The sequence below is a fragment of the Bos grunniens genome, chromosome 6 (assembly GCF_055505025.1).
Source record: "Bos grunniens cultivar Pamir isolate PY7600 chromosome 6, Bosgru_T2T1.0, whole genome shotgun sequence".
Classification (NCBI taxonomy): domain Eukaryota; kingdom Metazoa; phylum Chordata; class Mammalia; order Artiodactyla; family Bovidae; genus Bos; species Bos grunniens.
Window position 1 is genome coordinate 92,329,755 of NC_141170.1, and position 15,836 is coordinate 92,345,590.

General features: G+C 44.4%; 1 protein-coding gene across 7 annotated transcripts in view; it reads right to left on the minus strand.

Moving 5' to 3' along the window:
• Positions 1-3,248: 3,248 nt before the first annotated feature.
• The window catches only part of TSPAN5 (tetraspanin 5), a 335,779-nt gene continuing 323,191 nt past the window's right edge, over positions 3,249-15,836 (minus strand). For 6 of the 7 annotated variants that reach the window (XM_086406686.1, XM_086406689.1, XM_086406685.1 and 3 more), the window contains 5 exons: positions 11,181-11,351; positions 8,778-8,903; positions 6,224-6,271; positions 6,012-6,128; positions 3,249-3,525 (listed from right to left, as the gene is read on the minus strand). In XM_086406686.1, the coding sequence (XP_086262812.1) occupies positions 3,460-3,525; positions 6,012-6,128; positions 6,224-6,271; positions 8,778-8,903; positions 11,181-11,351 (528 nt within the window). In that variant the 3' untranslated portion in view covers positions 3,249-3,459. The remainder of the gene's footprint in view (positions 3,526-6,011; positions 6,129-6,223; positions 6,272-8,777; positions 8,904-11,180; positions 11,352-15,836) is intronic. The other variant, XR_015165696.1, reaches the window with a different exon arrangement.

The window sequence follows — 15,836 nt, forward strand, 5'->3', positions numbered from 1 at the left end:
GAGAAGGAGAGGTTTATTCTTTTTGAGGAAAAAAAAAAGGAGAAAGAACAAGGAAAGGCACTTTTTTTTCAAGTGCTTCATGACATGAAAGTCTACTTTTGAATTCCTGCATTCATTAAAAAAAACTGTATATTTGTAAATCACAGAAGGGAATGCTATTTGTGGGCAACTGGTTAAACAAGAGAGATAAAGACAAATCCAATAATCATCCTCCAACGTCTATCTGCCAAACTTGGAAGAAACTTCCTGTAAGTTCTAAGCTTTGTAGACAAAGCATCTTTTTTTACTTCTGAGCTGTGACATTTCTCCTTTGTTGGCCCAGAGTTTGTTCTGAACAAAGAGGTCCAATTACCTCACATGTACACATAATCTCTACAGCACAGCTAAGAAAACTCAACAAATGTGAATTGGTTATCTCCAGTTACCCCTGATAAATTTCCTTATAGCCATAATAACAAAATAACATTGTCTCAAATATCCAGACAAGTGAGCTACACTGTTTCTCAAACAAGTACGGGAACACAATGTCATGGTCTGAGAATACTGTATGAACCTTCAATTTTTATTGTCTTTGAAAAAAGTCTTTAGTAGTTTGCAAGACAGAAGCCTTCTGCAGAGATAGTTCACAATGAAAGGACATTTATCAATACACTGGTATTTTAATCTTAAAAACTCAGGTGGGTTTTTAAGAATCCTGCTCTAAGGGACTGCTAGAAATTATTTTCCCATAAAAAGCTTGTGAATGTTATTAAGATTTACCTAGGTCTATGGGTTCTAAATCTTATTGTGTGTTAAAATTGCATGGGAGTTTCTTAAAAAAAATATAAGCTCCGACTCCCACTCCAGGATTGCTAGGGGCAAAGCCTGATCTGTATTCTGCATGGTCACCAGGTGATGGTGATCACAGACAGTGATTTCGGAGACAGATTTCCTACATCCTCAGTTCTGCCCCATCTCTCATTAGTCTGCGTCCAGCAGCACAAAGGACCTTTCCTTCCCCAGACACAAAATGTTCCCTCTCTCTCTTTTCCCTCTGAGAGAACCTGGTCAGAGGGGTGCCTTGACAAGTGTCTTTCCCAGACACGGAGCAACAGTTCACCTGGAAACTTGTCAAAAATGCACATTCTCAAGCTCCACCCAAGACCCACTAAATGAGAAATTCTGGGGATGTGGCAAACCCACTAATCTGTGTGCTAACAAGCTTTCCAGGAGATTCCAATGCATGCTAACGTCTGATCACCACCGGATTAGAGAATTTCACAACCACAAGAAAGAATGAAGACAGATAGAACTTGATGTAAGGTAGAACCAAGTTTATTAATGACAGCCTTTATTACAACCACTCTCAAGTGTAAAAAAAAAAAAAAGGGGGGGGAGTGATTAATTAAAATTTAGAACTCAGACTTGCTGTTTGGCCTTTTACTGGATGTGCCAAAGGGTGGGAAGCTTGCCTGATTCTGAATCAGCTGGTCAGGTGGAATTCACTGGAGAATGAATGAGGTAACAAACAAGAGTGCCAACCAGAGGGCTCAAGTCTTCTCCAGGTTGGAATGACAATCAATATGGAATGACAACAGTGGTGGGGACAGAAATGAAATAAAATCATCTCACAGCCAGAATACGGAATGAACATCTCTTAACTACACTGAGACACAAAAACACACATGCAGAGTCATACACACCTTAACTCTGGAGACTAGATTTTCAAAGAATTTTTGTCCTTTCTCTGAGCAGACGGACACGTTCATCAGCCACAGCAATGCAACGTGGGGCCACAATGGAAAAGCTTGCTAAGTTTCCACATGCTATGCTAGCTGGCTGCCCAGTTCTGTGTGGGCAAATGTGTCATCACTGTGAAACATGCCTGCGGTTTTCCCACGGACTAAGATCTGCTCCCCAGGGTAGGTGACATTCTGGTAGACACCAGTTAGGATTAAACTCTGGGGGCAAAACTTGTCTCCCCCATCCCCCGCCACCTGGAGTGGGGACAGGGCAAGAGGCAGTTTCTACAAGTGTTTCCCGCCTTATCGCAGAACTCTCGGCCAATCAGCACCCCCCCTTGATCGGCCAATCAGCACTCTCCCTTGATCGGCCAATCAGCGCTCCCCCTTGAGACGTCTGTGCTTTGTTACCATCCTGTTGGTGAGTCGGTACTGAAGACAGAAGCAGCTATGGTCTTGCACTCTGGTTTCGTTTTTGTTGTTTCATAAAAACAAACGAAAACCAGAAGGAAAAAACCATCAGAAGCTTTTGACTCTGTCAACACCATTTCAGAACTGGATTTAATTCCATTCCAAGAGAAAGGGGAAGCCTGCAGAACAGGCCATGATGATCGATCGACATGGTTCACAGACTGAGTCCACAGATGCCCCTGTGACGCCCAGCTGGTCCCTTCCCAGACGGGGGTTGGCGTGGGGTGGGGGGGGACACACCACTTAAGGCTGCGGACCCACAAAATAAATGCTGACAGAAGAACGTTTATAAAGGCTTGTAGGAAAGACGGCATGAAAAGGAGCTGGTGGATTCAGATTCACAGGTCATGCAGAGAGATTATATAAAAAATTAATATTTGAGCTGAGTAAAAAAAAAAAAATCTAAACTTTAAGAGAAACTGTATCATAGCTTTTGCTTCTGGAAGACGGAAAAAGAGGGGGGTGGCCCACAACAAAACAAAACCCTAAAGTATTCCAGAGTTTCCAAAAAACCCAAAAACTAATTTGGTGGACTGCAGTATTCACTACCTCTTCGTTAACCTCATTTTCTCCTTGGATTTCATTGATAAATAAAGCTCAGGCCTACTTACAGAAAAGATTTGTCCTGCTAGAATTCAGCATCATGAAATGTTCCAAAGCCCCTGCTCAGCACGCAAGGAATACACAACTTCTATGAGGACACACTCCAGGAGAGACCAGATGAGGCCACCCAAGCTCCTTGTCGAATGCGGTCACAAAATGGGAACCCAAAGGCAAGCTGTTTTCTTCCTGGGATGATGGTTGTTAACAGTTCCTTGAAATGTAGGGATGCTAAAAACACACCCCTCCCAGGTAAGGGGCTGAGTTTCAGAAATGACACACTTCCTCAGGCCGTAGCCCAGAAGACAGCCTTCCCATCACTGAAGCAGGGACAAGACTCTTCCACAAACTTAGTACATCTGGCTCCCCCACCCTCCCTTTTTTTTTTTTTTCATTTGGTAAGTATCCAACCTTCCAGAAATTCATGGCTACAGTAGAGATTCATGGCGCAAAGACTTTCATACTGGTTATTTTTTAATTCTGTCAGTGAGCAGCATTTCCCAGTTTTACCTCCCCCACCAAAACTAAGTTCTTGGCAGCTCCATCAGTTGGGATTGCGGGATGCCTCTGAGATCAGAGTCCGTGCAGCATGGGTATCAGGTGGGCGCACTGGAGGGTCAGGAAGGCTGGGTCTGTCCAGTGTCTGGAAGTGGCTGTTGCAGGCGCTCTACCAGCTAGCCCTGACAGCCTCGATATCACTCACCAGGTTCTGGGCCAGGCAGATCCCGAAGATCTGAGAAAGGGAGGAAAGGCGTCAAGTGGAGGAAGGTTTAGGCTTTTTCTTTTGGCTACTGAATCCCACCTTTTAAAAAATCTTTGATTTTCAAAATTGAGATAGAATTCACATCCCATAGAATTCATCCTTTTAAAGTGTATAATGTAGTGATTCTCAGTACATTCATGAGAATGTGCGACCATCACCACACTATCTGAATGCAGAATATTTTCATTACCCCCAGAGAAATTCTGTACCCCAGGACAGTCAACCCACCATCCCCCTCATCCTGGCAGTCCTAGAAATCACTAAGCTATTTTCTGTCTCTGTGGATTTGCTTATTTTGGACATATAAATAGAATCATATAATATATGGCCTTTGTGTTGGTCTGCTCTCATGGAGTGAGATGTCTTCAAAATTCATCCACGTTGCAACAGTAGTTTGATTCTTTTGATGGCTGAATAATATTCCATTATATGGATAAACTTCGTTTTGTTTATGAATGATGGACATGTGGATGGTTTCCACTTTGGGACTATTGCAAATAATGCTGATATGAACATCGATGTACAAGTTTTTGGGTAAACATGCTTTCAGTACTTTGGGGCACATACCTAGGAGCAGAATTGCTGAGTCATATGGTTACTCTAATTTTCTCATGAACTAGCAAATTGTTTTCCAAAGAGACTGTGTCCATTTCATTCCCTTTAGTGATGTTTGAGGGTTGCAATTTCTCTATATCCTAACCAGTTCTTATTAATGTCTGTCTGTAGAAGGCAATGGCACCCAACTCCAGTACTCTTGCCTGGAGAGTCCCATGGACGGAGGAGCCTGGTGGGCTGCAGTCCATGGGGGGTCGCAAAGAGTTGGACACGACTGAGCAACTTCACTTTCACTTTTCACTTTCATGCATTGGAGAAGGAAATGGCAACCCACTCCAGTGTTCTTGCCTGGAGAATCCCAGGGATGGTGGAGCCTGGTGGGCTGCTGTCTATGGGGTCGCACAGAGTTGGACACGACTGAAGCGACTTAGCAGCAGCAGTATGTGTGAAGTGGTATCTCACTGTGGTTCTGAATTTCTCTAATAATTAATGATGTCATTACAAAGAGCTAATGTGTATCTTCTTCAGACTAATGTCTATTCAAACCCTTTGCTCACCTTTAAATTGGGTTTGTCTTTTTTTTATAGTTGAGTTGTTCTTTATATATTCTATACACAGGACCCTGATCAGATGTACTGATATGCAAATTTTTTCTCCCATTTTGTGGGCTTTCTTTTCACTTTCTTAATTGTGTCATTTTCAGCACAAAAGTTTTTAATTTTGATGAAGTCCAATTTATCCACTCTTTTTGGTTGCTTGTGCTTTTAGCATCATATCTAAGAAAATACTTGTCTAATTCAATATCACAAAGATTTACACCTATACTTTCATCTAAAACTTTTATAGCTTTACCTTTTACATTTAGGTATTTGATCAGTTCTGAATTAATTTTTATATGTGATTAGGGATCCAAATGCAGTCTTTTGTATAAATAGTTAGCCCAGCACCATTTGCTGAAAAGACCATTCTTTCCCCATTTTGAATGGTCTTGGTTCCCTGGTCAAAAAAAGTCAGCTGACCATAGACTAGAGGTTTTTTTTGAACTTTCAGTTCCATTCCACTAAACTATATGTCCAACCATACACCAGTATACACTATCTTGATTACCGTAGCTCTGTCGTAACTTTTGAATTGGGAAGTATGAATTTTCCAACCTTGTGCTTTTTAAAGTGTGTTTTGTTATTCTGGGTCCCTTGAATTTCCATATGAATTGTAGGATCAGCTTGTCCCTTTCTGCAAATAAGTCAGTTGTCATTTTGGCAGGCTGCACTGAATCTTGTAGATCAATTTGGAGAGTATTGCCACCTTAACAATATTAAATATTCCAATCTGTGACAATGGACGACTCTCCATTTATTCAGGTCTTCTTTAATTTCTTTCGATCATTGTACCTTATTTGTGGCCCTCTCTGTTGAAAGTATCTTATCTCCATAAAAAGAAAAGCCCAGTTCTTGGGGCTTCCCAGGAGGAAAAGTGGGTGCTCCCTTCCCTTCCCAGCACTTTGGAAAGATGATCCAGAGAGAGAAAGGAGCACAGAGTGTCTGAGAAACTCCAAAAAGCCTTAGCCTGGCCACTTGGGCAAGGCTCTCCATCTGACCATTCCCGTCTGATCAGCTGTCACAATGCCACATCACTAACCCCATGGAAACGCTGGAAAGCCAGTAGGCAACTAGTGACCCCAGCAATGTTTCCATCTTGAAAAGGAAGAAAGGTTCCCTAAAATCTTCCAGGATAGTAGCATCTAAAATCAGAGCCTTAACAAAATACAAACCAAATAGAGGTGAGGTCTGCTCCCCAGCCCTCCAAGGTGTCTTAACAACTGTGACGTGCAGGGACTAAGCAAAGCATCTGTCCTGGTGAGGGCTCTCCCAGGGCACCATCTCCCATGACAGCCATCTTACCTGTAGCAAGGCAATGCCTATGAAAATACCAGCCACAATGGTTAAGTTGTCCTGCAACCACTTCTCAAACTGGGGCACACAGCCTTTCGTGTAGATTACAATCTGCTGATCGACTTCCTTCACAGGGAAAAGGAGAGCACAGCGTCACTATGCAAATTCAAAAGCTCCTCCAACACCCTTCGTGCTAAGCGACAAGATGGGATTCCACTTACTGGTTTTTGCCTGGCATCATAGCCACACTGAGTGTTGATGACATCTTCCTGGTGGAGAAAAGAAACAGAAAACTGAAACTCACTCTTGTCAGACAGAAAGTCCATCCATGGTCAGCAGAAGATCCCTGCTAAATGTTGGTCATAAAATGTTTATTTGGGCACACAGATGTCCCAGGCACTGTGTAAACACTTTCACACAAAATTCCATAGAATTATTATAACAATCCTCAGGAGGTATTAAATATTCCTTCCTTTCCAAATGAGGAAAACTGAGACTCAGGAAATATCAGAGAGACTAGCAATTCCATTATGTGCGAGTCTCTGAATTCAAAGTTGATAACCTCAAGAAGCTAATGGGTTTAAGGAACTGGAGACAGACAAAAACCACAGTTAAGTTTCTTCTAATGACTTTCATAATGATTATCTCCATTTATGCTCTTCAGTGGGGAATTCTATCTTTGCATCTATATACTAGTATACTGGGCTTCTCTGGTGGCTCAGACAGTAAAGAATCTACCTGCAATGCAGAAGACCGAGGGTTGATCCATGGGTCAGGAAGATTCCCTGGAGAAGGGAATGTCAACTCACTCCATTTTTCCAGGCTATTCTTGCCTGAAAAATTCCATGGACAGCTTAGTGGGCTACAGTCCATGGGGTCACAAGTGTCGGACATGACCAAGTGTCTAAGATACAATACACAGTGTATTGTTTAAATGGTCTTTCCACAAGAACAAGTAATTTTGATAATTAAAAGCAACACCCTGACCACACGTGTGTGGATAGGCACCCTGACATCTCACAGGCCTGAGAAGAGACGTGGGTTCTGCTGTTTCAGGTTTGTTTATGTTTCTCGCCTGCAGGGCATGCGGTGGATTTTACTAGCTTAGCATTTATGGAATGAGACATCTCGTCCCAAAGGATCTGCAATTGAAAGGGGAGGGGGGCATCTTCCGAGAATCTTCAGAATCCTGCTGGAATATTCACTCAGGGCAGAGGCAGGAGACAGACAGAACACAGCTGTGTCTGCTGCCTGGGCGGGCGGGCACCCTGGGCTCTGTGCTGGGCGCTCTCTTGCCTCCCAGCCCACCCAGGGGAAAGGAGAAGTGAGCTGGTGAGGAAGGCTGGCTTTCCAGGGGAGGGTCCAGAGCACAGTCCTCACAGATTCTCAGTCTCCTTCAGACAAAGAGAACAGCCCAGGCTGAGCCTGGGGAAGTTCTCCTTTGCTACCTGAGACCATTGTCCCCTTCTCTCTCTTTTTTCATTTTTTAAATTGAAGGATAGTTTATTTTACAATATTATATTAGCTTCAGGGGCATAGCGTAATGATTCAGTGTTTTTACAGATGAACAACGGCCCCTTTTAAAGAGCCCTGCACCACCCACCTTGCAGGGGAGAAGCAGCCACTGAACTAACTCATCAGCACCCACATGGCCCTGTCCCTTGTAGGGAAGGGCGGGTCTGGGGGAAGACATGGGGTGGCTGACCAGTCAGAGAGAGGCTGAGGAGCAAGGAAAGGCCAAGGGCACCTTCCCTCTCACATGTACTGTTCTAACCCTCAATTCCAGCTTTTATACACAGATGGGGAGCTGCACTTGAAGCCATACTGTGTATCAGATTTCTCTGATGGCTCAGACAAAAGAATCTGCCTGCAATGAGGGAGGTCTGGGCTCGAGCCCTGGGTCAGGAAGATCTCCTGGAGAAGGGAATGGCAACCCACTCCAGTATTCTTGCCTGGAGAATTTCATGGACCGAGGAGCCTGGTGGGCTACAGTCCATGGGGTCGCAGAGTCTGACTAGACTGAGACACATTCAGTATACCAGACAAATAATTTGACTCAAAATACAATCAAACCCACAGTAAAGAGGGTGGCTTGTGGACAGGTTTTATAATTTTTCCTAACATACAAGCTGCAGTGACTGTCACCATTCTGGCCAAGAGTGTGGGCAGCCACAGTCTTCCTGCAGTGGTCTCGTCCTAGCTTGTCTCAGACTCTTCTTCTATTCCTAGGACTGCTTCAGAGCTGAGTCAGCAAGAAAAGGGTTACTAACCCCAAGCAACACAGTGCTTCCATACAAGCCCGTCCTTCTCACGATATGCCCATATCTCAGCAATATGGGCAGCTGCCAGAGTTTAGGCTCAGCCCCATCACTCGCCAGCAGTGCGAGCCTGGGAAAGCTACTTAAACTCCATGGGCCTTGATTTCACCTGAAAAGGGAAGACAATGGTAGTATCTGCCAGTGGGAAGGTCCCAAAGTGAAATGAGCCAATATGCACACAGGCTTAGAACAGGAACCAGCATGAACCGCTAAATTAATGTCGGGCATGAGTCGAATACAACTGAGCAACTAACATACATACATACATACATACATATATATATATATGATTACTCCTATTGAGATGATCTGAGCTCTAACCCCCCACCCCCTGCAAGAGGAGCTACAATTAGGAGTAGGTGGGTAAGAAGAGGTTTCCAGAAAAAAAAAGAACCTGCTCATCCCACACACACTGTCAGTGTGATGCACGGCCAGCGGGTTTCTGGCAGTCACTTACCGCGGGGTCTTTAGTACAGCAGGAGAAGGGCACGCCGCATCGCTCTCGACTTGCATTGGAATCTGTGCAATTGAAGTAAATATTTAGGTTCCAATCATCAGCTCCAAAAGCCCCACAGCACTGCCACTAGAGCAAACAGGAGAGAATTAGAACATCTCAACTTGGAGGCGACCAGGTGCCCAGGCTCCACCTGCCAGAATGACCCACACCCAGCTTCTGCCAGCTCTAACCTTCTCTCTGGCCCAGAATTTTACTTTTAAACCAAGATGAACCTAAAGGGCCACTGTAAAAGCTTCTGAGTTAAGGCTGAAGGTGTGTAGTAAGCCTGTGCTGGTGATGGACAAAAAAGCCATAAGACCCGTGGTGGGAGGTGGAGGACGGGCAGGGGAGGATTGTACCAGCAGGGCCCAGTCAGAGCAAAGTCTGTTTGGTTCAAGTACATGAAGGAACACTCTAGAAGGACAGCAAGACAGCAAGCAGCAGCAGTGTCTGAAGGAGGCAACTGGGGTCATGGTAGGAGATCCATGGGTTTACTTCTTTTTTAAATTTCCATCTCTACACAGTTTTTATCTATTTTACTGAGATAGAATTGACATACAATAAAATGCACATATTTAAGGTGTATAACCTGGTACGTTTTCACATACTTATACATCATAAAAGCATCATTGCAAGCAAGATAGTGAACATATCTGTTACCACCCCCCAAGTTTGAAAGGCATACTTTTTATTCTGCATCTGTTTCTATTCTGAATTTTTAAAAACAAGAGCATGGATTTAGATTTTCAACCTAAAAACTGCAATCAGTTAAAATATAATAAAACAAGCTGTTAAATTCAGTGAGTCTTCAGGCTAGATTCCAGGGTGGCTTCATCATAAGTCCCTTTGACACTCCCCCATGCTGGCCCAGTCCAACTTCTCTGAGTTAAATAAACATCAAGCCTTGACCATTGTAAGGGTTTCAAGATCAATAGCTACTTCAAAGTATTAAAATCCAAGAGAGAAAAGTGAAATCACATGAAATAACAGAATTCCAATATAAAGCAGACAGCATCTCAAGAGAACGTGTATCCGCATGTTCTTCCAGCTCATCGGATCCTCCAAAGGCTTGGCTTGTACATCTCCAGTTGGCCTACAAAGCTCCATCAGATCTGTCATGCAAACTAGTCAGCAATAATACTTGGCAAGGTGTGAGCTTGCATCCATTATGACCCAACAAAACAGTCAAGTCTGCTGAGGAAATGAATCAGGGCTTAATTTCACACCTGAGGGACAGCAGGCTCCAGGACAGTCATTGCATCTTAGAACAAAACCAGCACAATTCAGCTCACTTCTGAGTGCCTATCAGGGCAGGGGGCCTCCCCTATGGCAAGCGCTGACGCAGCCCTCTCCTGCTCACTCTGGAAAACCAGCCAACCAAGAGAAAACCACTGGTCCACTGAGTTTCTGTCTGGCCTCCAGTTCTGCCACATACATGACACATACATGAATGTCATGGACTCAGCTGTTCAGTTCTGCTCCCCTTATCTATCTTCTCCGTGCATGCAGATAAAGGCTGTCAGTTTGTAGGGCAGTAACACCTGAAGCCTAATATACACCCATGTACCTCTTATTAGTGTCAGAATGTCCCCATGAGTTAAACAGCAGCTACTATTATTTCCATTTTACTCTTACGGAAACAGCTCAAGGTCCTTTTAGCCCAAGGGTGCTTAGCTGATGAGATTTTGGCACTTGCTGTGTGTCTTCTGGTCCCCTGTTGATACCATGTTGCATTTTGAGTGGAACAGGGCATCTGCTACCTCATTTGCATCGCAGAGGCCACTGTCTCACAGACATGTTGAGAAACTGGAATGGGAGGTAGCTCTACTCTATAGATTATTTACTTGTGAGAAGTCACTGAGGCTCAGAAGTTTCTCAGTTTTCAGTTTCAGGTATTCGGATAGGCATAATTTTAGGAACTTGGTGGATAAATATTCTATTGCTAAGTACATTATTATGAGCTATGAAGCATGGAGAATGACCAGGAAGGGGACCAAGAATAGAAAAAAATCCACATTTAGCCTACCCCCTCCAGTGCAAAAAAAGAGGGTAAACCTATAGCAAAACAAGAGACTTCAAATGTTGACAGGAGTGAGCACCCTTGATGATAACCTCTTTGCCTAAGAGTTTTCTTCTTTGTTCTTAGTAGAAACTGAGATAAGTGAAAAATCAGACATTTCCCATTAGAATACAAATCATGTAAGTTATACAACAAGTTAGAAAACAAGCAAACAAATGAAAAAAACATGCAGAAGAGTCAGAGGTAGGTTGCAACTGGCAGATGCAGAAGCCAGGAGGAACATTCACTGGGTTCATCCTTCCAAGAAGGCTTTCAACCTGAAAATAAGCCAAATTTAAACTTACATATTCCTGGGTGAAGTCTATGAGGTTCTGCAAATCTATGTCATCCCTGTATGCTCTGATGTTGTTGTTTATAAAGAAATACAGCTGGTCTTTGATCCAGTCTTTGAAAACAAATGCCAGAACCCCAGCAGTGAGCTCCAGGAAGAAAATAATTCCCAGGAACACAGAAAACTAAAACAAAAGGCACACAGAAAACAGTTATAAGTGCTATTTTTGGTCATATATACTTAAATGGTTTCTTCTAAAAAGGTTTGTAATTATATTGGGTTATTACCCATGCCCAAAGCAGATAACCTTCAATTTCTTAAGATTCATTAATAGAGTATTACACTCCAAAAAAGAATTTTTAAAAATCATTTCATAATCACATTGTAGGGGCTCTGGTGTTCCATTTTGGTAATTAACCAACAAAGCCCATAAGCAAACATGGATAACAGGAACTTCTCATTAGACCCACATTAACGCCTAATGAGTTTCTCCAGATTAATGCACTTGTCAGACGCTTGAACAATGACCTGCCCCTACCTCTGGTAAGCTTTTGTATGTTGAAAGATAAATTATCCCAATTTTTTATGACTGTCTGTCATTTGCTACTGTGGCCTTGATTCTGGATGCAATCTATTCCTTTTCTGGATTCAGGACACCATGTTTTAATTCCCCTTTGCACCTGCCACACAGAGTAAGAGAGCAGATGTGTGCACCTTAGACGAAGAGGTCAAAGAGGAAGTTGGTGGGGAACGGGGGGGTGGGGAGGAGGTAAGCTGTGACACGAACAAAATTTCCCATCATGAAAATAAAATGAAACCACTGGTTTGAGCACTGTCTTGGGAACGCGAGCCGTGCCAGCCTTCCCTGGTGAAGCACCAGGCTCGTGATATTTTAAACAACATCAACACGCAGCCGGAGGAAGACTTCCGGCTGACGTAGACAATGAGAGTTTAAGAGGAAGGCTGGAGACCACAGGATACACGGTCATTGCCCATAAATCTGGAGAAATTTCCCTTTCATCTAAAACGCCCAGAAGTGCCTCATCTTAGTCATATCTACATCCCGCTCACGCCCATGCTTCTTTCCGCCTCCTCCCACCCCCACATTCTCACCCTTTACGAACTATTTCATTCAAACGGATTATGAGAAATGAAGCTGTAAAGGACCAGAGGGTAAACTTCTGGTGACAAGGAAAGAGAGAGTGACACTGGGGCCACCCGTCCTGCTGGGCTCCTGCCACTGAGTGGCTGAGGGGCAAGGGCGCGAAAGCTGCTGCTGGGTCTACATTCAGCGAGCAGACAGCAAGGCGCTCAGGAGAGGAAAACACGTTGGCGAGGGGTGCAAAGGAAGTGTCGTAATTTGCTTACAAAAATTTTAAAAAAAGCTTTTTTTAATTCAACAAACATGTACTGAATGGCCCGGGAGAGCGCAGGCCCTGGCCTGGGTGGGCCTTGCAGAGTCAAGGGCAGGTAGGAGCACAGCCCTGCCCCCACAGAGCCCACAGTCTTCTGTGACTGGGGTTGGGGGTTGCAGAGGACCATGGGGCCAGGTCTTTCCACATTAGACAGTGTTTATCCAAAATGCTGGGAGGAGGGGAACGAGGGAGGGGAGGGAGGGGAGGGAGGGGAGGGGGGGGAGGGAGGGAGGGGAGGGAGGGGAGGGAAGGGTTGGAAGGAAGAAGGGCCTGCCAAAGTCTGGGACCCCATGGTTTAGGCCACAATTCTAGACCTTCTAGCTCAGCCCCTCAGGTTCCACAGAGCTCCTGGCTATCGGTCCTTGGTGAGTTCACCACAAAAGGAATCTAAACAGCTCTTAACAGTCACCAGTACTACCAAGAATTTCAAAGTAAGCTTTCCTCAATCTAGAAAAAAGAGAGGGAAAAAATCCTACCACTTTTTCACATACTGCCTACCCCACCACATAAAACGACTCCCTCCTTCATCAGGGAGCACTCTACACGTCAGTATAACAGATAACACACTATAGGAGTGAGAAAAACCATAGCCGGTTCCCAGGTGTGTACACGCAAACCAGAGGCCATGCAAAGGTATTAATTAGATGTCTGCCCTTTGCCTCCATCATAGAGGCAAGTTCACGTTCCAGTCACTCTGATACGTTTTCTCATAATGAATCATAACGTACATAATCAGAAATTGAGTCCAAATAAAATTCTTCTCAAGTATTTGGCAGAAATCTGCCTCCCTCGGATGCCGTGAGCTAATTTCCCCCATTTCCTATGGGACAGAGATTGACACACAGGCTTCACCTCAGGGCCTCAGTCAACCAGGAAGCTCATTCCCAGCCCCTGGGTTTCCCTCAGCAGCTCTCTTAGCCTTCTGGCATCCGACCTTTGAGGCTGTTTGGAGCCGTGTTGACATTTACTTCCTACTTCTGTCACAGCTCCTGCTCAAAGCATATTCTAGGCCAGTTTTGATTGTACTAAGTGGAGAGAGAGGGCATTTAAAATATTCTCCAAGTCTCAAAAAAAAAAAAAACAAGAAACAACACTATTCTCTTCATTTTCAATGTGGGACTTCGTAAATTAAGATGCTAATCTAGAGAAATGTATGTATTTCTGTCTGTTCAGTTAACTCTGGTATCTTCAACTACAAAAATCATCAGATCTACTAAAGATACTACCCTTATAAACCAAACCACATGCCAGTAAATCACATTAAAGGGGAAAAGGAGACTAACACTGATAAAATAGTGGCCAGTAGTATGATCTGAGACCACTGAGGCTATAGAGAAGCTGAGTGAGGTGAGCTCAAACATTTAGAAATATCTCATGTCAAGAAGACTGCTGGGTTGGTAGGTCACAATCAGGGACAAAGCTCTCCTTAGGACTCCAGAGGTCAAGACTAGGTGAGGAATAAAGTCTGTGTGTGTGTGTGTGTGTGTGTGTGTGTGTGTGTGTAAAACTATCTACAACATGTGGTTGTGCTGTGATTAGTTGCTCAGTTCATGTCCGACTCTCTGTGACCCCATGGATTGTATCCCGCCAGGTCCTTCTGTCCACAGGGATTCTCCAGGCAAGAATACTAGAGTGTGTTGCCGTTTTCTTCTCCAGGGGATCTTCCCAACCCAGGGATTGAACCCAGCTCTCTCGCATTCCTGGAACAGTCTTTACTTGCAACACAGACCTACATATAAAGAACAGGGAACCAAGCACTCATTAAATTGTACACAGGACCAAGCAATCCTTGGTTTTCCCTGTTAGCATGAGTTATATGAACTTTCAAGTTAAACAGCCTCCAGAACCTTGTCTGAGGCAGAGGTGCTCAAATTCAAAAAGAGTTAGCATGGGGTGGTGGTGGAGAAGACTCTTGAGAGTCCCTTGGACTGCAAGGAGATCCAACCAGTCCATTCTGAAGGAGATCAGCCCTGGGATTTCTTTGGAAGGAATGATGCTAAAGCTGAAACTCCAGTACTTTGGCCACCTCATGCGAAGAGTTGACTCATTGGAAAAGACTCTGATGCTGGGAGGGATTGGGGGCAGGAGGAGAAGGGGACGACAGAGGATGAGATGGCTGGATGGCATCACTGACTCGATGGACGTGAGTCTGAGTGAACTCCGGGAGTTGGTGATGGACAGGGAGGCCTGGCGTGCTGCGATTCATGGGGTCGCAACGAGTCGGACACGACTAAGTGACTGAACTGACTGACTGACTGACTGATGGATGGTGAAACTGAGTCTGCTTTTCTTAGGGAAATTCAAGAAAAGATGCCAGAGGAGACGTGGTGAAAGTGCTAAGGTGGGAATCCCATGCAGCATGGCTGTCGGGACCAGCTCTAGTCGATGCTCTTGTTTGAGTGCACATGTCCCTAGACAACGCTGCATCAGCAGAGGGAGAGGAGCCGCCCAGGGACGGCGGCTGTAACACTAATGCAGATCTCTCCAAGTCACGGTCTTCCCTCACCATGGAAAGGTGGGTTTGTCTTTTTTCTTTCATTCATTTTTCTGTTCTTGGAGAGGGAAGTGGATGCTGTTGTGCCATGAGACAGACACCTACCAGAATGCCAAGCTCCAGACAGGCAGGCACACTCCTGACCACTGACTACACCTACCAAACTGACTTCAGAGACACACAGGGAAGCACATGCCGTTTTGATCTCCTGTGGAAGAAATCTCCAAAGGAAGAGGCTTTTCCTTTTCATTCTTGACTTTCAATACTTACCCACCCCTGAGTCAAACTCCTCCAAAAATATTCATGCTAACAGATCACACCAGATATCCTGCAAGCGATCTAAAAATTACGCTGGTCACACAAAGGTGGCCTTTGCACCAGCAGAGAACACAGGAAATGCATGTTTACCGTTTCTCTATAGTCACCAGGGCCTTCTGTTTAACAGACTTAATCTGGACAAGTCACAGCCACTGTGCTTATGTCTGGCTTCTCTGAACCAACTACCTGAAAGCCAGTCAGCTTTCTACTGACTATGTACTTAAAAGAGGGGGCAAAAATCACCCAAAAGAAGAAAACTAGATACATATACAGACCTACTTTAGTTCTAAAGCTATTTTCAGGGCTGGACTGCAAACTTGTGATATCTATGTACAAAACCCCCATGGGTGGTGCTGATGTTATTAAGGAGGCATGGGTAGAGGGGCTTCCCAGGTGGGGCTAGTGATAAAGAACCCACCTGCCAATGCAAGAGACGTAAGAG